General features: G+C 43.8%; 1 protein-coding gene across 1 annotated transcript in view; it reads left to right on the top strand.

The window, feature by feature from the left end:
- The first annotated feature begins 4,688 nt into the window (after nt 1-4,688).
- LOC128053384 (collagen alpha-1(II) chain-like) overlaps nt 4,689-21,762 on the top strand; it is a 39,261-nt gene continuing 22,187 nt past the window's right edge. Inside the window, exon 1 of the mRNA XM_052645907.1 lies at nt 4,689-4,808. Within this exon, the coding sequence (XP_052501867.1) occupies nt 4,689-4,808 (120 nt within the window). The remainder of the gene's footprint in view (nt 4,809-21,762) is intronic.

Below are 21,762 nucleotides of genomic sequence, written 5' to 3'. Positions count from 1 at the left end.
TCTCCTGCCCTCAATTTTTCCCAGTATCAGGGTCTTTTGCAATGAGTCAGTTCTTCCCATCAAGTGGCCAGAGTATTGGAGTTTCAGCTTCAGCATCAGTCCTTCCAATGAATATTCAGGACTGATCTCCTTTAGGATGGACTGGTTGGATCTCCTTGCAGTCCAAGGGACTCTCAACAGTCTTCTCAAACACCACAGTCCAAAAGCATCAATTCTTCGGTGCTCAGCTTTCTTTATAGTCCAACTCTCACATCCATATATGACTACTGGAAAAACCAGAGCTTTGACTAGATGGACCTTCGTGGGCAAAGTAATGTCTCTGCTTTTTAATATGCTATCTAGGTTGGTCATAACTTTTTTAATATGCTATCTAGGTTGGTCATAACTTTTCTTCCAAGGAGCAAGCGTCTTTTAATTTCATGGCAGCAGTCACCATCCGTGGTGATTTTGGACCATGGGTTAAAGGTGCACGAACCCCAGAGCAGGTGATCAGACTGGAGTCATTCAGGCTTCTTCCCAAGACGGCCAGGCAGAGGATGAGGAGCAGACTGATGGAAGCAGGGGTGCAGGCAGGTGGTGAGAGGGTGGGATGCTGCCAAAGGAGACCTGCCGGGTCAGCAGGGTTGCAGTCAGAAAGGCCCAGCAAAGGAAATGCGAGAAGACCTCACCAAGTGTCTGACAGCGCGAGGGTCAGCGGTGAATGCCTCCCAGGCCCAGAGAGGGTCCCGTCATCTCAAACTGGTACACAATACCCGCGCGTCCTGCTTCTCCTTCTGTCTCTCTGCCCCAGTCCTGGTGGCTCAACAACTGCATAGCCATCTGGAAGAAGAAGAGGGGGAAAGAAAGAGTTAACTTTCAACTCAGTAGGATTCATACCAGGACCGGACGCTCTACTTTCTGAGATGAAATTGTGGCTACGGCTGACCAGAGGGCTTCTGGTTCTATGAGAAGGACCAGCAGGGTCAAGGAGCCTCTCCAGGTTTCCACCCAGGAGCAAGGAAAGGCTACCACTCACCCAAGAAGGTTTAGAGGGCTTGAGCAAAACAAACATAGCTGGTTTACTGTAATTTCTCCCTGTGAGCCCCAAATGTTCTTCTGCTCTTAGAAATCACTTCTCCAAAATGGCCAATAATCTTTAAAAGTCAATATAATATCATCGGAAAATAAATGGACCTGGGATCCTGAGATCTGAAGTCAAGCTCTGAATTCACAGTCAAATAGCTGAGTGGGCTTGGTGACATCATTTAGCCTCTCTGAATCTCGTTTTCTTCATCTATAAATGTAAGAGGTTAGAATAGTTAATCTCTAAAATTATTTCCTGCTTCTTAAATTGAATTATAGTTGATTTACAATGTCATGTTAGTGTCGGCTATACAGCAAAGTGACTCAGATCTGTCTTTATCTATCTAGATACCTTCTCAGATTCTTTGCTCTATAGGTTATTACAAAATGTTGAGGGGAGAGAAGTGAAGAGGTTGTAATGAGCATACACACACACACACTGTATATAAAATAGATAGCCAGCAAGGACCTAATGTACAGCCAAGGGAACTATACTCTTTCTTGCTTTTTAAAATATTTTTGTTTACTTGTGTGCACGAGGTCTTCGATGCTACATGTGGAATCTTTAGTTGCATGTGGGATCTAGTTCCCCGACTAGGGATCAAACTCAGGCCCCCTGCAAGGGGAGCCCAGAGTCTTAGCCACTGGACCAACAGGAAAGTTTCCCTTTCCTGTTTTTGACACTTTGTCATGGTTGGGAGTCTCCAGAAGCAGACTCTCACAGAAGGATTCTAGTGCAAACTGAGGGGGTAATCCCAGGAAACTCAGCAAAGAAGCCGGAAAGTGAGAAGGAAAGGAAGCCGGAAAAAGCGTGTTCAGCTTCTCTAATGACTCAGGGGCAAGGAATCCACCTGTCTGTGCAGGAGACATGGGTTTGATTCCTGGAGCAGGAAGATCCCCTGGAAAAGGAAATGGCAAACTGCTCCAGTATTCTTGCCTGGGAAATCCCGTGGACAGAGGAGAACCTGGCAGGCTACAGTCCATGGGGTTGAAAAGAGTCAGACGTGACTTAGTGACTAAACAAGAAGAAAAAAGTGGGTCATCAAGCCAGCTGCCACTGTGGGCACCGGGGGTCAATCCCCCTGAGACGATGTGGAGGGTGGGCCAACACTGGCCAGAAGATGCGTGAAGCATGCCAAACTGGTCGTTTTAAACTTTCTAGTAACAACATTTAAAAAGTTAAAAAGAGAAAACTGATTTTAATCATTTCTTCTACCTATTAAATCCAAAACATTACATTTCAACATGCAAACACTATTGAGATATTACCTTTTTTTTACCATGTCCTTGAAATCAATTTTATACTGGATTTGGACACTAAAATTTCATCCTGATGTGTATTTAGAGTCTGTAGAATTTGCAGTTGAAAAGTAGGTTTATGTAGCCAAGTTTTTCCAAATATAAAGGTCTTCCAGTAACTGAAGAGTATCATTTTTTTACTTTAAATGAATGAAAATCAAATAAAATTGGAAATTCCTGTCCTCTGTCACACTAGCAACATTCTGAATGCTCAGGAGCCCACCTGTCTCTGGTGGCTGCTGCCCTGGATGGCACAGCTCAGAGTTATCCCATCTGAGGGACAGGAGCATGGGGCTCTTATCCATTTCATGGGCCTTGGTTGGCTAATGGTTTCAGACACCATTGACAACTGGGCGCACAAGCAAGTAGGCACCAGAAGAAGCTTCTCGCAGAGAGGTCCAGGTGCTCACAGTGAGGAGCCTCCTGCACGTCGAGATGAATGCCGCGGGAGCGCAGGCGGAGCGCGGACCCCATCTACTGATCGTGTAGGGCCTCCATCTTGCCAGGTGTTGCCATGTTTATCAAGTCTTTTTTCGATCTCTTGGAAGGAGGCCATAAATCTTTTTTTTTTCAGTTATCTCCCACAGGCACCTCTTTCCTTCCATCACCACTGGTGGTGGACCGTGTGTCTGAGGACTCGCCTTCACCAGCAGGGTATGAGACACAGCAACCTCCTTACAGCTTATTTGCAAATACTCAGGCATGAGGCTGGGTGCTGCCATATTTGGGGCCAATGGGATTTCTTATGTTGCCAAATCCAGCTTAGTTTCTAAAACCAAATCTGATTTTCAGTTCAGTTCAGTTCATTTCAGTTGCTCAGTCGTGTCCAACTCTTTGCGACCCCATGGACTGCAGCACACCAAGCCTCCTTGTCCATCACCAACTCCTGGAGCTTACTCAAATTCATGTCCATCAAGCTGATGATGCCATCCAACCATCTCATCCTCTATCATCCCCTTCTCCTCCTGCCTTCAATCTTTCCCAGCATCAGGGTCTTTTCCAATGAGTAAGTTCTTCACATCAGGTGGCCAAAGTATTGGAGTTTCAGCTTCAATATCAGTCCTTCCAATGAACACCCAGGACTGATCTCTTTTAGGATGGACTGGTTGGATCTCCTTGCAGTCCAAGGGACTCTCAAGAGTCTTCTCCAACACCACAGTTCAAAAGCATCAATTCTTCTATGCTTAGCTTTCTTCATAGTCCAACTCTCACATCCATACATGACCACTGGAAAAACCACAGCCTTTACTAGATGGACCTTTGTTGGCAAAGTAATGTCTCTGCTTTTGAATATTCTATCTAGGTTGGTCATAACTTTCCTTCCAAGGAGTAAGCGTCTTTTAATTTCATGGCTGCAGTCACCATCTGCAGTGATTCTGGAGCCCAAAATATAAAGTCTGTCACTGTTTCCACTGTTTCCCCATCTATTTGCCATGAAGTGATGGGACCGGATGCCAAGATCTTAGTTTTTCTTAGTTTTCTAAAATCTGATTTTAGGTAGAAAGAATTTAACTTAATACTCCAGGACTTGGTATTTAAGTCTCTCTCCATTCTTAGTTTAGAGCTTAACCATGAGACCCTTGTACCCATGAGACCCATTCAAACGTTTCCCATAGTTTGATTGCTTGATTCTCTGGCCGGGTCTCGTGTTCCGAGGCTCAGCTGGGCTAATGGCTCTATTTCCTAACTTCAGGCAGAATACAGTCCACTACTCAGTTCCCCCGGCTGTGTCCTACGCTTGCCTGAAGTGTCTCTGGAGGCCTTGCGGTTCTGCCCTCTCCCCATCATTCTTCGGAGCTTTGTGCGGTTGTGCCCTCCAGCCGTCACTCCACAGCGCTTTTTGTGGTTCTGCCCTCCCCCAATCACTCCGCTGCGCTTTTTGGGTCTTCGTTACGCTGTGCTTTCTGGACTGTGCAGCGCTAAGCCCTGTGGTCCCAACGTGCTGCCCGCCAGACCGCATCTCCCCCCAAGCCCTCCTTCCCGGTCTGCGCCATCTAACTGGAAGCACCTGGCTTCAGGTTGCGGCCTCCATCACCATATCCCACACCACCGCACTCGATTCAGTCACAGGTACCACAGAGCAGGAAAGCATCTGCCTTCAAACATCCATGAACATGTGTAAACTATTGTTCCTTCTCTTCCTTTCTGACCTAGTCTGTGTTATGGAGTCTGACTCCTTTCTTGAGATCCTGTATTCGAGCTGCCAACATTTGCTGAAGAAAATCCATAACTGTCCTCCATGGAGTCAGAAGCTAGGGGACAAAAGCAGATGACGATGCTCCGAGCTTCCAGTAGTTTCAGGAAAAGTAGAGGGAAGACTCGTAAGCATGACCGAGCTGGAGAACGTGGAGACCGGCAGACTCCACCTGCGAGGGGCCGGGAAGGAAAGAACGTCGGTCACTGTGGGAGGCGTGTTTCTTGTTGCAGCTCCTCCACTCGGCCACGGCGTAAGCGCAGCTACAGACCACAAATGGGCATGGCTGTGTTCTGATGAAACTACTGGACATTGAAAGGGACACTCATTTCGAATTTCACAATTTTTCCACATCATGAGATACTATTGCCCTTTTCTGCTTTTTTCCAAACATTAAAAATATAAAATGAAAACATCATTCTTAGCTTGCAGACTATACAAAAACAGGCGGTGAGCGGGTGTGTTTAGCTGCCATAGTTTCCCAACTCAAGAATATAACTGAGAACTTGGTTGGGTGGCTCAGATCCAATGGTACACAAGCTTAAGGAAGAGAGGGAATCGCGGAGGCCCCTTTACCAGAAAGTCAAAATGCAAACTGAATCCAGAAGGTAGTAAAATAAGTCAGATGATGAAAGGAGACAAGAGTATCCAGTCAGTGGCAGCGTAGTCCAGGAGAGGTGAGCTGACTGTGGTGCGTCAATGATGAAGGAGGCAATGCTAAAAAGGCCCTTGCCGTGCTGTGCTTGGTCGCTCAGTCATGTCTGACTCTTTGAGACCCCGTGGACAGTAGCCCACCAGGCTTCTCTGTCCATGGGATTCTCTAGGCAAGAATACTGGAGTGGGTTGCCATTTCCTCCTCCAGGGGATCTTCCCAACCCAGGGATCCAACCCAGATCTCCCGCATTGCAGGCGGATTCTTTACCATCTGAGCCACCAGGGAAGCCCAAGAATCCTGGTGTGGTAGCCTATCCCTTCTCCAGGGTATATTCCTGATCCCAGAGTCAAACCAGGGTCTCCGGCACAGCAGGTGAATTCGTTATCAGTTGAGCTACCAGGAAAGCCCAAAAAGGTCCTTATGGTTCACCAATTGTTGGTTATCTGTTGATTATGTACGCTTGGCCATAAAGCTGAGAAGACAAAACGAAATGTTGCTTCTTCTCTATATTCTCTCCTTTAGAATGGCTTTTAGAAACACACTGAAACTTGTTCTAGCCTCTGCAACTTGTGAACTCCCGCAATTATTTTCTTCTCCATACATCTTCCATCTTTACTCTGGACACTTTCCTTGGATCTGTTTTCTATTATCTGGTGCTTATTCTCAATAGTGTCTAATCTGCTCTGGAACACTTCCACCGAGATTATAACATATTGGTATTTGGCCTCTAGGTTATTTTAAGAATTCCGTTTTCTTCAAACTTCATTTCCTAGTTTTATAATGACCTTGTTTTGAATGCAGTATTATAACTCAGTTTTCTCTTTAAGCCAACTAAATAGACTTATTTTATAGTCCAGTTTGGACTGTTTTATTTTTCTCTAGGTTTTAGGATATAGACTTTATTGTTTGTTTCTCATGATGCTTTGTTTCTTTGGGCAGGGTATAACTTCTGATAGAAAGTGCCTATTCAGTGGGGTTTTTGCTGGAGAGACCTTTATGAAAGTGTCCTTCCAAAGTGGTTTTGCTTTTGTACTTGCAAAGCCCATAGAGGTTTTACTCATTCCATAACCATTTCTACATTAATGTCTTACCTTCTATACCATATGAGTAATATAAATTTAAATCCCACAACCACGAAGAGTACAGGCTTGAGTTTGATATCTTATGAAGTAATGATTTTCCCATTCATGACCCAAACATAAGACACGTTTTCCTGACACCTCCCTAAAGCTACTAGTTAGAGTTTTCTAGTCCCTGAAGCTCCTTACCCAGCATTAGCCTAAACTTTCATTTCCTGCCCCAGGCATTACGACTTCAGGCCCCACTGTAAATCCATGGGTCTCATATATCCTCAGATCATTGCTTTCTGTTCCATAACTGTGGACTGCCCTTCCATTTGAGTTTACCTGTGTATTTCACACACGTCATTATATTTTGTCTAACATTTCTGTCCTTGGAGGACAAGGGGAGCCTTACCATGCACTTTCGTCCGACAAAGTCTCCAAAAGACCCAGTGGTTTTTGTGTTCAGGTTGAGGACATAAAAATATGTGAGGGTCAAGAGGATGAAGATTTTAAATGTGGACAAAGAGTGTGTGAAGGATTTAAAGAAGGAAAGTCAGATCCCTCCAGAGACACAGAGGACTGAGACGTCTTTGGGGTATACATGTTTTATTTATTTTTAATTGCTAATTTTCAAATAATTTTATATTTCCAGAAGATCTGCAGAGATAGTACAGAGGTGCCGTATACCCTTCCCCCAGCTTCCCCCAGGGTTAGCATCTCATGTAATGATGGTGCAGTGGTCAAAAGTAGGAAATTAACAGTTACGATGCCAATCACTACATTTCAGACTTTATTCAGGTCTTACCAGTTTTCCACCAATGCTCCTGTTTTGTTCAGAGTCCACTCCAGGACCCAGACTGTATTACATGTCGTGTCTCCTGCTCCACCTTCAGGCTGGGGCATTCCCTCAGTGTGTCCCTGGGTTTCATGACCTTGACCCTCTTGATGAGTACTAGTCGATTATTTCGTAAAACGCTCCTCCATTCGCGGTTGTTTGGCGGCTTCTCACGATCAGGTGAAGGCTGTGCACTGATAGGGATGGTCTCACAGAGCTGGGGGCCCTTCCGAGTGGCCCCCTCGGGGTTCCACATCCAGTTGTTGCTGTCTAGTCACTCAGCTGTGCCCCACTCTTTTGTGACCCCATGGACTATAGCCCGCCAGCCTCCTCTGTCCGCGGGATTTCCCAGGCAAGAGTACTGGAGTGGGCTGCCGTTTTCTTCCCCGGGGGATCTTTCTCTTGCAGCACAGGTGGATTCTTTACCACTGAGCCTCCGTATCCTATCCAAGTGATATTAAACTTGACCCCTTGGTCAAGCTGGTATCTACTGTTTGTAGCTTCTATAAAGTTACTCTCTTTCCCTTTGCAAATAACAAATATCTGAGAAACAATATTTTGAGACTCTGCAAATACCTATTTTCTTTTTAAACTTTTGTCCACTCATTTTAGCATATATAGATGAATCTTACCTAATTTTTACTCATCTCGCCTTATTTTTACTAATTACTAACATTTTAACTCATGTTCTAGTGGTCTACTGATGACTTGCTATTTCTTTCGCTCCTTTCTCATTTGTTAATGGAATTCTTCTGTAAGAAGGAGTTGTCCTTTCTCTATCATTTACTTATTCAATCATTTATCTATGTCAGTATGGACTTCGGAGTAACCATTTCATTGTCGCATAATCCAGTGTTTTATTTCGTTACTGAAATGGTTCTTGCTTTGGTCGCTGAGAGCAATTCCAAGCTGCCACCATGCCCTTTCCACCTGCTGGCGTCCTTAGTGTTTCCTTACATTTTGGTAACTACAGGATTCCCCAGACTCACCTTGCACCCCCCCTGCCCTAGCCCTGGAATCAGTCACTTCTCCAAGGACCTGGGTAGATGTTTTAAACCATAGGAGTGGGTAGTTTAGAACCCCCCACTCTCATCCAGGGGATGAAAATTGGAAATTGGGTCAGAAAAGAAATTGGGAGGAATTTGGGGAAGCCCAGCACTCAGGGCTTGAGTAGAGAAGATTCTCAGAGAAGTGGGGGTAAATGTAGAGCTGGGCGTCAGCAAAGCCATGAAGACAGCTCCGTGGAGCATCCTGCCCCACCGCCTCAGCTCCGTGGAGCATCCCGCCTCGTCACCTTATCTCAGTGTTTCCCCTTCCAGCCGGATGGCCAGATAGCTTCATGCCCCAGGTGCACCAGACTCTGAGGAATGGCAGTAAACACAATGACAACTAACAAATTCAGCCAATGGACTTCAGCCCCTCATCTCTCCAAGGGAAATGTTCCCCATGCTTCCTCAGGCTGATTCCCACTCATCCTTCCAAAGCAGGGCAAGCTGCACCTTTTCAGCCCAAATTTATCATTTGCTTTATGCAAATACCTTGGCTCTCATCTCTTCAGTCAATTGATGTTTGGATATATTCTTAGATTTTTTTTCCCATTTGTTTCATGTTACTTGTTCCCCCAAAATACTGTAGTTCCTTTAGATAAGGGGCCAGACCTCACTCCCTCTGGTATGCTCAGTAGTCAACAATATCTAAATACCAAATAAGCATTTAATAAATATGTCATTTGACATTCATATTAATAAATCAAATGGTATATTGAGTCATCAAAGAAATAGTTGAGCATTGGGAAGAGTCCAGGAGCTATCTTATCTATGCAGGAATGTTAAAAACTGCTCCTTAAGATGCAAAGTTAGAATAGTTATTACTTATGGCTTTGATGATATTCCAAGAAAATATAATCCTGAGCCATGGCAATTCTTATTTCTCACCAGGAAATAACTCATTAGGCTATTTATGACCTACCTATTAATAAAGCAAGTATTTTATATGGCCATGTCTTGCTTTTTTAAAAAAATAAAAACTATCTTATCTATTTCCATTTTTAAAATCAAGTACCTGTTAGAGAATTACTAGTATATAAAGCTATCAAATTTTCAAAGGACAAATAGGGGCAAATTAATAATTGTGTTTTTTTTAGATAAATACCTTTGCTTTTCATATTAAAATAGCATGTTCAGTTCAATTCAGTTGCTCAGTCCTGTCTGACTGTGTGACCCCCATAGACAGCAGCCCACCAGGCTCCCCTGTCCCTGGGGTTCTCCAGGCAAGAACACTGGAGTGGGTTGCCATTTCCTACTCCAGGGGATCTTCCCAACCCAGAGATCAAACCCATGTCTCTTGTGTCTCCTGCACTGGCAGCAGATTCTTTTCCACTGCACCACCTGGGAAGCCCTTTATAACACTATATATATAAATATATATAGTCTGTAAAAATTACTTTGTATTTTTTCCATTTAATGTTTCCTATTTTTCACATCATTAAATACTTTCTACACTATTTCTTTTGTAATAGTAAATGGAATTTTACAGATTTAATTTATTATATTACACTAGTTTCTGTGCTTTGACATCAGGTGTTCCCAACATTTCCACAATATACGCTGCACTGAACATTCCTGTTCCTTTGCACAATTTTCTAAAAGTGACGTGTGAATGGCTATACACAATTTGTGGGGGGTTTTGTTTTTGTTTTGAATCCCATCACCACCTGTTGTTCCAATTTATTATCTCAATCAGCAGTAGTTAAAGCAACTATCAAACAATATATCATCTCATATTTTTAAAGGAACTTGGCTCCTCTCTTGAGAGTCTCCAAAAAGATGATAAAATAAAGCTATATTTTCTTTTTCCTATTATGGGAGTACCATTTTCCCTGAAACTTTGATTAATTTTTTAATACTTTGCTTCTTGCTATAAAAAATGCACAATGACACACATTATTGAGTGTGAGTCACAGAGAAAGTACAAGGTCATCCAAAGCAAAAAAGTTCAAGGGAACAAGGCAAAGGCAGGAAGAACGAAACATGAAATTTATAAATTAGGCTCCTACGCATAAATCTCTGGTCAAGAACAATTATTTTTTAAGTAAGTTGTCTTGCTTTCGTTGGTATTATCAGTATGTTTTCATGAAAGATAATCTTCTGCACTTTTATTTCAGATTCACCTGTTTTTCTTGTGAAAAGGGAATCAAAGTTTTATGTACACAAATAACTGAGGGATAGTTGTCCCATTTAAAAAATATTTCCCAGTAGAAATGTGCTCATTGGTTCTTTATTTGTCATTATTTATACACTATACAAATAGCAATAAGGCCAAGAGAAAGGAAAATACAAATTCACAAATATCACAGTTCTGCCTGAACTTCAAATTTAGTTTCATGAATTATCCTTTCCTGTTTGGGATATAAGTCTTTGTTGCCAATATGCATATTAGATGTACGTAATGTGCAACACTGAGATGGCAATTCAATAATTTTCAACGATAAATTTTCATGCCAAGAGACAAATGAACACACACCCTTAAAGAAAGAAGTAGCTGATATATACACTTCCTCATTGCTCTAGCTAAAAGCCTGAAGAGCAATGTATCTTTACTTACTTTCAAAAATTTGCATAGTTTTCAGGTACAATCTACTTTCTTTCCCTTTCGAGATCTGAAAGTCTGGAGACAAAATCAACCTACTTTTTTTCCTGTTCATCCATCAATCATGGGTGAGAAAATCTCTACAAGTTTGCTTTAAACTGAAAAGTCCTTTAAACTAATACTGAATTCTTGAAGTATAAAGGAGATGAAGTTGGTGTGGAGGGAAAAAGAAACTCTGCTGATCCCCAAAAAGATACGAAGAAAGCCAAGAATTCCATAAGCAGTCTATTTGGCACTGGTCATCGCACAGGAAAGAGGTATCAGTTCTGAATAGATCTGTGCTGCCCAGGATGTAGGAATCTGCACACAGGATCTCCTTTTGCTGGTTTCCATATCATTTATATTCTCTGCAAGTTGGACACTATGTATTGGTAAGATAAGCAACGTTGCTTCTTACACTAAGAAGTAGTGGGTGAAAGATGTGATAAGTGATTAGCAGACTCAGGTCTACTTCTGACAAATGCATCACAGTGTTTATAAATCACATAGGCGATTGCCAGCGTGCCTGCAGGACAACTGAGCGAATCTTCCAGAAAAACGCCTCACAGTTTCAACGCTACGAGAGGGACTCTAAATGCGCGTTACACCTTGGAAGATCTCCCTGGCGAGGGGTACAAACATGCACAGACACACGCAGAGTGCTTAACTCTCCTTGCAATGTTCCAAATTCTAAAAGTGTGTTTTTCAACTGGCGTGAGTTATCTCTATGATACTGGCAAATTACCTGTTTTTCTAGCTTAAATTTTTGGAAGGGCTTTTTCGTAGATTGAGTGTGTACTGAAAAAAAAAAAAAAGATCCATTATTTTCCAGAAACCGTAATCATCAGAAACTTTTGGAGGAGAGAAGAGATTCGTGTAAATTGGCAATTGACAACTCAGTGCTTCTGAGAGCTTTCCTTCCTCCTTAATAGAGGATATTGAATTTTTTCTTTCCAGTGAAAGGGTATAACTAGATACAATGCCTCTTATTTGGGGCCTTAAATTAAACTTCGCTAATATCCAGTGAATGCCTGGATGGCCCATCTCTCGCTCCATCTCAGCGTGTGTGCTAATGCCATATTCTGATGCTTGTGCTTCGTCTGTGACTTGTTAGATTTATTTCTGTTCTTGCCGAGGTGCTGCGCATTTCCTGTGTCTTCAAGGCTCTGATCAATAAGCACTTTCCCGAGGCTTCCTGTGCTAAGGGGAGCAGAGATACCCCAGAAAGAGCCCTGACTCTTTCTACTCAGGCACTAGCAGCAAAGCGTCGTCGGGGATTTATATTAACCTACCCTCTATGCCGTGACTTCCTTCATCTGAGGAAGTCCACTCTCCGGTGATGGTGATGTTGTTGTTACAGCAAGATTGTAAAGACAAAGGGAAATAGTTAATGTTCAGACTGTTGTCGTCTAGTCGCAGAATTGTGTCTGACTCTTTTGGGACCCCATGGACGGCAGCCCACCAGGCTCCTCTGTCCATGGGGTCTCCCAGGCAAGAGCCCTAGAGTGGGTTGCCATTTCCTTCTCTAGGGGGTCTTCCAGACCCGACTGAGCCCGCATCGTCAGCATTGGCAGGGGGATTCTCTACTACTGAGCCAGCAAGGAATCCTGATGTTCAGCCTACAACAGCCATAATAAAATGTTTCATCCTGCGAAAGGTAAGACTTGAAGGCCAGGCTTTGTTAAGAGAAGATTTTCTACCAGCCCCATCTTTCCCTCTCTCACCCTATCAAGAAGCAGGTGAGTTCAGAGCATAAGATTTCCATAGAGTAGCAATGATCTGTAGTCCACCCGTTACTTAGACTGTGGAGTTTTCCCTTCAGTGTTTACTTATTTATTTGGAAGTGACTGCATATTTACAGAAGAGCTACAAACATGGTACCGAGAGTTCTCCTGTACCCTTCCCGCAGCTGTGCATAAGGGTTAAAATTAAGAAAGGGACATTGGCACCATACTCAGACTTTATTTGGATTTCCTGGTTTTCTGCTAATTGTCTTTCTTTCTTTCAATTCACGACATCACCCGGAATCTCGTGCACGAGTCTCCTCTAAGCTATGATTTTCTGTATCTTAGTCTTTCCTTGTCTGTCTTGATCTCTACAGTTTGTTTGTTTGTTTATTTGTTTTTGGCCAAGCCGTGTGCCATGTGGGATCTTAGTTTCTCAACCAGGGATCAAACCCCCAAGCCCTGCCTTGGTAGCACTGAGCCTTAACACCTGGGCTGCCAGGAAAGTCCCGTGATCTCTATAGTTTTAAAGCAAATGGGGTAGAGATTTTATAGACTGTCCCTCAATCTGAGTTTATCCAATATTTTCTTACAATAAGGCTAAATGTGTATGTTTTGGGGAAGAATACCGGAAAGGTGATGTTAAGCCATGAGTGGTATTCTTAATGGACAAAGACAAGATGTGGAGGAAAGAAAAGGCCAGAAGTTTGTTGCTTCTGGTCCCAAGAGAAGGTAGGGAGAGAGGGAGACCGAAGAAGAGGAACTAGATAAGAGGGTAATACAGGATCGACTTTTCAGTATCTCCTCCACACACTTTTTGGGGCTAATCATCAGGGCAAGGGCATCTCTGTAACATCTAGGTAAGTGTAGTGTGAGAGAGGCCACTGGGTTAGGGGGTCACTTTCCCAGATTTAGGCTCTAGGCAGTGATGTGCTGGTTAACATTGAATAACTGGCCTTGGCGGGGTGGGGTGGGGATAGAGGTGTGGGAGGGTGGAGCCCTGATTATAATGTTTGCTCATTTCCATGGTGTAACCATCTAGCCTCGGCCAGCGTGAAACTATCAACGTCATGTTACTGAATAGAAGTGAGAAGAACTGTGTTTTAGTTCACTCTTACATAATATTTCCACCACACATCTATAACAAGTATGTTGTTTAGTTGCTAAGTCATGTCCGACTCTGCAACCCCATGGACTGCAGCCCACCAGGCTCTTCTGTCCATGGGATTCCCCAGGCAAGCATAAGAGAGCGAGTTGCCATTTCCTTCTACAGGGGATCTTCCCAAACCAGGAATCAATTCTGCATCTCCTGAATTGGCCGGCAGATTTTTTACCAGTAAGCCTCCTGGGAAGCTACACAAATATAGATAATAGTAAAATGCAGTAAAACAATAGAAAGCGATGATTCTGAGTATTAATCAACAGAATCCCATGGAAGGGAGGAGCCTGGTAGGCTACAGTCCATGGGGTCGCAAAGAGTCGGACACGACTGAGCGACTTCACTTTCACTTTTCGCTGGCTTTTAATAGAATTCATTTAAAGATATGTTAGTATCATTTAACTTGTAATAGTGGCTCTGTTTCACTTAGAGCCAGACATCCTGGAGTGTGAAGTCAAGTAGGCCTTAGGAAGCATTACTACAAACAAAACTAGTGGAGGTGATGAAATTCCAGCTGAATTATTTCAAATCCTAAAAGATGATGCTGTGAAAGTGTTGCACTCAATACGTCAGCAAATTTGGAAAATTCAGCAGTGGCCACAGGACTGGAAAAAGTCAGTTTTCATTCAAATCCCAAAGAAGGGCAATGCCAAAGAATGTTCAAACTACCACACAATTGCACTCATTTTACATGTTAGGAAGGTAATGCTCAAAATCCTTCAAGTTAGGCTTCAGCAGTATGTGAACCGAGAACTTCCAGATGTTCAGGCTGGATTTAGGAAACGCAGAGGAACCAGAGATCAAATTGCCAACATCCACTGGATCATCAAAAAAGCAACGGAATTCCAAAAAAAAACCATCTACTTCTGCTTCATTGAATACATTAAAGTCTTTGACTATGTGGATCATAACAAACTGTGGAAAATTCTTCAAGAGATGGGAAGACCAGACCACCTTGCCTGCCTCCTGAGAAAACTTTATGCAGGTCAAGAAGCAACAGTCAGAACCAGACATAGAACAATGGACTGGTTCCAAATCGGGAAAGGAATACAACATGGCAGTGTATTGTCACCCTGATTATTTAACTTATACGTAGAGTACATGGTGCGAAATGCTGGGCTTCATGAAGCTCAAACTGGAATCCACATTGCTGGGAGAAATATCAACAGCATCAAATATGCAGATGACATATCCTAATAGCAGAAAGTGAAGAAGAACTAAAGAGCCTCTTGATGAAAGTGAAAGAGGAAAATGAAAAAGTTGGCTTAAAATTCAACATTCAAAAAACTAAGATCATGGTATCCAGTCCCATCACTCCATGGCAAATCAATGGGGAAACAATGGAAACAGTGACAGACTTTATTTTCTTGGGCTCCAAAATCACTGCAGATGGTGACTGCAGCCATGAAATTAAAAGATGCTTGCTCTTTGGAAGAAAAGCTATGACAAACTTAGTATATTAAAAAGCAGAGACATCACTTTGCATCACAAATGTCCATATAGTGAACGCTATGGTTTTTCCAGTAGTCATGTATGGATATGAGACCATATAGAAAGCTAAGTGCCAAAGAAGCGATGCTTTCAAACTGTGATGCTGGATAAGACTCTTGAGAGTCCCTTGAACAGCAAGGAGATCTAATCATCCAATCCTAAAGGAAATCAGCCTTGAATATTCACTGGAAGGACTGATGCTGAAGCGGAAGCTTCAATAATTTGGCCACCTGATGTGAAGAGTTGACTCATTGGAAAAGACCCTGATGCTGGGAAAGACTGAAGGCAGGAGGAGAAGGGGACGATAGGGGATGAGATGGTTGGATGACATCACTGACTCGATGGACATGAGTTTGAGCAAGCTCCAAGAGATGGTGAAGGACAGGCAAGCCTGGTGTGGTGCAGGCCACGGGACGGCAAAGAGCCAGACACGACTAAACAACTGAACAAACACAGACAGTCGGAGTGCAGAATTCCGAAAGCAAAACCTGAGTGGAAAGCCCTCCCCAGAGTGTCCCTATTCTAGGGGATTCTGAGCATTCGGCCGAGCACCACGTCCCATGTGGACCAGAAGCAAGGATGCAGAGACAGCTGTAGAAGGTATACAGACTTAGAAAGTGACCCTGTCTCCTTGAGGCCTTTGTGTGGGAGGCAGGGGTCTCTGGAGTTTCTCTCTTCCCCATTGAGACCATTGGTGGACTAGCAGAGGTCTAAGACAGCATATTCAAAAGCAGAGACATTACTTTGCCGACTAAGGTCCGTCTAGTCAAGGCTATGGTTTTTCCAGTGGTCATGTATGGATGTGAGAGCTGGACTGTGAAGAAGGCTGAGCGCCGTAGAATTGATGCTTTTGAACTGTGGTGTTGGAGAAGACTCTTGAGGGTCCCTTGGACTGCAAGGAGATCCAACCAGTCCATCCTAAAGGAGATCAGCCCTGGGATTTCTTTGGAAGGAAAGATGCTAAAGCTGAAGCTCCAGTACTTTGGCCACCTCATGCGAAGAGTTGACTCATTGGAAAAGACTCTGATGCTGGGAGGGATTGGGGGCAGGAGGAGAAGGGGACGACCGAGGATGAGATGGCTGGATGGCATCACGGACTCGATGGACGTGAGTCTGAGTGAACTCTGGGAGGTGGTGATGGACAGGGAGGCCTGGCGTGCTGCGATTCATGGGGTCACAAAGAGTCGGACACGACTGAGTGACTGAACTGAACTGAACTGAACTGAAGGTCCAAGAAAGAGATCATGGGTTGAGGTGGGGGCAGGTGTGGAACTTTGATAGTAGGGGAAACGTCCAAAGTTACAGCAGCAGAACTGTCCAGCACACATCGTCTCGAAAGATCAGTGGAATCTAGTCACGTTTCAATGATCTCAACTTCAGGCAGAAGATGAATTCAGCCCTTCTATAGAAAAGACTCTATAGAAGGGCTTCCCTGCTGGCTCAGATGGTAAAGCATCTGCCTGCAATGCAGGAGACCTGGGTTTGATCATAGGTTGGGAAGATCCGCTGGAGAATGAACTGGCAACCCACTACAGTACCCTTGCCTGGAAAATCCCATAGACAGAGGAGCCTGGCAGGCTAGAGTCCACGGAGTCACAAAGAGTTGGACACGACTGAGTGGCTTCACTTTCTATAGAAAAAATTTGGAGCCTCCAGAAAACAATGCATAATCCAAGGCTGTCACAAGTATACAAAAACACCCCCCTCGTATACCCAGGTGCCATCTCAGGAAAGAGACGGACAAGGGAGAAAGAGAATCTGAGAGTCATCTCAAATTACATAAAGCCACTCAAAAGGCAGTCTATCAGCAGGGCCAGTGTGTTAGCTACCTGAGGGGAGATACATAGAGGCGAGTCATGTTCAGGAATTTGTATCATGAAATGACATTGTCTTGACATCCTAGCATGTGATCAGTGGATGGGGCTTGTTGAACAAGACATAGACCAGTTCAATTGTGCCGAACTGGTGTGGCTGGGTGTTCTTGGCACAAGCTGCATCCTTATCCTACACTGGAAGACCATGCATTGGATCCATGATCCACTGGAAAGATCAGTCAATTCGAGAAGCATTCTTCTCAGAAAGGATGGTTTTGAAATCATCGCCTTTGGATGGGAAGACAGTGTCGAGTCGTTTGTTAGAGGGCGTCAGCGTGTGTGCCTAGGACCAATAATATCAGCGTCGTCCTTGAACACCTTGGAAACACAAAGTTTAAGTCTCCACCCAATGCACTGAATCAGAAACCCTGGAGGTGGGCCCAGCAATCTGTGTTTTAACAAGCCCCCTAGGTGATTCAGTTGCAAGCCTGCTTTTAAGAGCCACTGGTTAGAATGTTTTAAGTGAACGAATTATGTTCAAGCTGGAATAAAATGAAACATGATTAATTAAGTGCAAATTATGTGCGCTAGAATGGAGAGCTGGAGCCCAGGAAAAAGAACAGACCAGGTAGAGGAGAAAATGGAGAAAACAACTTTCTCTGCATATCAGAGTGATATGCAAACAGTAAAGCTGATGATGGTTCTTCAGTGTTCTCTGCAAGCTTAGCAGTAGGGCTGTGGTTCCTCGTTTCCAAGTATCACTCGTTTCCCAGTCCTCTGAGGCTTGTTTTTAACCAAAAAGGGTCACAGTAGTAGGAACAGAAGAGCATTTGCTTCGGCTTTGCTCTCACCACAGTTGGTGGATTTCTGGCTTTCCTCGCGTTCCCTACAATTACCACTGTTAATCACTCAGGAGGCCCCTCTTGGCTGCTTTGGGTCATCCATCTCTTCCCTCTCTGCTGTCTGTTCTGGATACTCCAGCATCTCATCTTCCCTGATGCTTCTGTTCCTTCTCTGGATGATTGATATGGTTTTTGGCTTTGAATCTGGTTGACCTGGACATAAATCATATCACAGCCAAGAAATTGCCTCTACTTTCCATCAGCGCTACATTTTCTTATTGGGGGAAGCCAACCGGAGCTCACAGGATCTTCTAAGACTGTCTTTTTCAAACTGATGTTTTGCAAATCACTCAGGGCTCCTGTTCTAGTACAGGTCTAGTCCTGCAGGTCCAAAAGTGAGTGAAAGTTGCTCAGTTATGTCCAACTCTTTGCGACTCCATGGACTGTCCATGGAATACTCAAGAAAAGAATACTGGAGTGGGTAGCCGTTCCCTTCTCCAGGGGCTCTTCCCAACCCAGCGACTGAACCCAGGTCTCCCACACTGCAGGTGGATTTTTTACCGGCTCAGCCACCAGGGAGCTGCCCCTCCAATAAGCTCCCAGGTGATGCCGCCTTTGAATCTGCAGACAGTTACTTTGAGAAACGGCTTTAGAGCAGTAGTTATTCGGCTTTCACCACGTCTTCTCCCAGGCCTTGAATATAGGTTAGGGAGTGTAGCCACGGGGTGACCAGTTGTCCTAGTTTGACAGGGCTTGTCCTGAACACCATGTGTCTTGGGATACCCCACAGTCCTGGGCAAACCTAGTGACTGGTCATCCCCAAAGCCCCAGAGCCACTCTAAATAGTCCTCATTCTGCTTCTCCCTAACTTCCTGCCCATCCACCCTTGGATTTTTGCTTCTTGACTCTCAAGATAAATGTTTTCTCTTGAGGCTCTTCACTTCTCTTCCATGAGATGTCCTGTCCTTTGGCAGACCTGTCTCCACCAGCCCTGAAGACAAAACTGAATTTGCACCCTGTGTGTTTAGTTAGCCCAGTCTCAGGAAGAGTTGCCCATTTAACTTGGTTTGGAAGGTCCCACATAACATTTCCCCAGAGTTCATCAGAACTAGGAGGCCTCTCTGAGATTGGCTGGGCCCCATTTGGACAGTTAATTCCTGTGCTTTCACATAAGCGTTCTCATGCCTTCTGCTCTGCAGACCCAGCAAGCTTGCCCAGTGCCTGGGAGCAATGCCCATTCTGTTTTGCTGCTTAGGTGACAATGTGGACATTATCTGCAATTAGAAAAAAAAAAAAATTCAACTCTGAGGATCGGTAGATATGTATTTTCCAGTATTGCTACTAGTCCTTTGTACATTGAAACCATTAATTCTTCTAGGCCAAACTTCATGCCTTATCATATCAGAAATACAGCTCTGATTATGTCCATCAACAGCCAAACACCTTCATTAACACTGAATTTCCAGGAGAGTCACTTCTAAAATCCCCACAGAAGTACAAAGCAATGGTTCTCAAAAATCTACTATGCATCGTAATGACCTAGAGGGACTGATTGCCAAAACACAGATTACCAGCTTCACCCTTGAGTTTCAGATTCAGTTGCCCTGGGTGGGGGCCCAGAAACTTGCATTTCTAACTAGTTCCCAGGTGATTCAGATGCTGCTGGTTCACAGACCATGGTCCAAGAACCACCAGCCAAGTGGACCCATTCTATCCCATCACAGATTGCTCTCCTAACACCCAGCGACAGAACATGCTTTCAAGGGCAGCCCTTGATTCCCGGTTCATGCTGTGTGCTTTCCCACTCTGTGCTAGCATTTCGCTTCATTCATGGATTCACTCATTCATTGTCTTAATCTGCTCAGGACGCTATCACAGAATACCGCAGACCGGGTGGCTTAAGCAACAGACATTTATTTCTCATCTCTCTGGAGGCTGGTCGTCCATGATCAAGGTGCCCGCAAGTTTCGTTCTTGGTGAAGACATCGGCTGGATCATCGAAAAAACAAGAGAGTCCCAGAAAAACATCTATTTCTGCTTTATTGACTATGCCAAAACCTTTGACTATGTGGATCACAATATAAACTGTGGAAAATTCTGAAATAGATGGGAATACCAGACCACTTGACTGCCTCTTGAGAAACCTATATGCAGGTCAGGAAGTGACAGTTAGAACTGGACATGGAACAACAGACTGGTTCCAAATAGGAAAAGGAGTACGTCAAGGCTGTATATTGTCGCCCTGCTTATTTAACTTATATGCAGAGTACTTCATGAGAAATGCTGGACTGGAAGAAACACAAGCTGGAATCAAGATTGCCAGGAGAAATATCAATAACCTCAGATATGCAGATGACACCACCCTTATGGCAGAAAGTGAAGAGAAGCTAAAAAGCCTCTTGATGAAAGTGAAAGAGGAGAGTGAAAAAGCTGGCTTAAAGCTCAACATTCAGATAACGAAGATCATGGCATCCAGTCTGATCACTTCATGGCAAATAGATGGAGAAACAGTGGAAACAGTGACAGACTTTCCTTTTCTGGGCTCCAAAATTAGTGCAGATGGTGACTGCAGCCATGAAATTAAGACCCTTACTCCTGGAAGGAAAGTTATGACTAACCTAGACAGCATTTTGAAAAGCAGATACATTACTTTGCCAACAAAGGTCCAACTAGTCAAGGGTATGGTTTTTCCAGTGGTCATGTATGGATATGAGAGTTGGACTGTAAAGAAAGCTGAGTGCTGAAGAATTGATGCTTTTGAACTGTGGTGTTGGAGAAGACTCTTGAGAGTCCCTTGGACTGCAAGGAGATCCAACCAGTCCATCCTAAAGGACATCAGTCCTGAATATTCATTGGAAGAACTGATGCTGAAGCTGCAACTCCAATACTTTGGCCACCTCATGCAAAGACCTGACTCATCTGATAAGACCCTGATGCTGGGGAAGATTGAGGGCAGGAGGAGAAGGGGCGACAGAGGATGAGATGGTTGGATGGCATCACCGACTCAATGGACATGAGTTTGGGTGAAGTCTGGGAGTTAGTGATGGACAGGGAGGCCTGGCATGCTGCGGTACATGGGGTCACAAAAGTTGGACACAACTGAGCCACTGAACTGAACTGAAGACATACTTCTGGCTGGTAGACCACCCCTTTGGCACTGTATCCTGTGTCTTTTCCTCTTTTTCTAAGAGGCTCCATCTTCAGGACCTCATCTAAGCCTAATTACCTCCAAAGGCCCCACCTCCTAATACCACCACATTGGGGATTTCAACATTTGACTTTGTGGGGATGCAGACATTCAGCCCAGAGCACTCATGGAGTCATTCATTCAATCAATGGTTCTTTATTTCATAAAAGTTTTTTACTCTCAGTTTTATTGAGGTATAATTGAAAAAAATTGTGAATATTTAAGACTTATGATATTTACATTAAATATTTAAAGGCTAAAGGAACAGGAGAAAAGGAAAGATATACTCATCTGAAGGCAGAGTTCCAAAGACTAGCAAGAGAGATAAGAAAGCCTTCCTCAGAGATCAATGCAAAGAAATAGAGGGAAACGATAGAATGGGAAAGACGAGAGATATCTTCAAGAAAATTAGAGATACCAAGGGAATATTTCGTGCAAAGATGTGCACAATAAAAGACATAAACGGTATGGACCTAACAGAAGCAGAAGATATTAAGAAAATGTGGCAAGAATACAGAGAAGAGCTATACAAAAAAGATGTTAATGCCCAGATAATCACGATGGTGTGATCACTCACCTAGAGCTAGACATCCTGGAGTCTGAAATCAAGTGGGCCTTAGGATGCATCACTACAAACAAAGCTAGTGGAGGTGATAGAATTCCAGGTAAGCTACTTCAAATCCTAAAAGATGATGTTGTGAAAGTGTTGCACTCAATATGTCAGCAAATTTGGAAAATTCAGCAGTGGCCACAGGACTGGAAAAAGTCAGTTTTCATTCAAATTGCAAAGAAAGGCAATGCCGAAGGGT

This window comes from Budorcas taxicolor, chromosome 1 (genome assembly GCF_023091745.1).
Source record: "Budorcas taxicolor isolate Tak-1 chromosome 1, Takin1.1, whole genome shotgun sequence".
NCBI classification, from domain to species: Eukaryota; Metazoa; Chordata; class Mammalia; order Artiodactyla; family Bovidae; genus Budorcas; species Budorcas taxicolor.
Note: the sequence above shows the minus strand (reverse complement) of the source record. Positions and strands in the feature narration are given on the sequence as shown.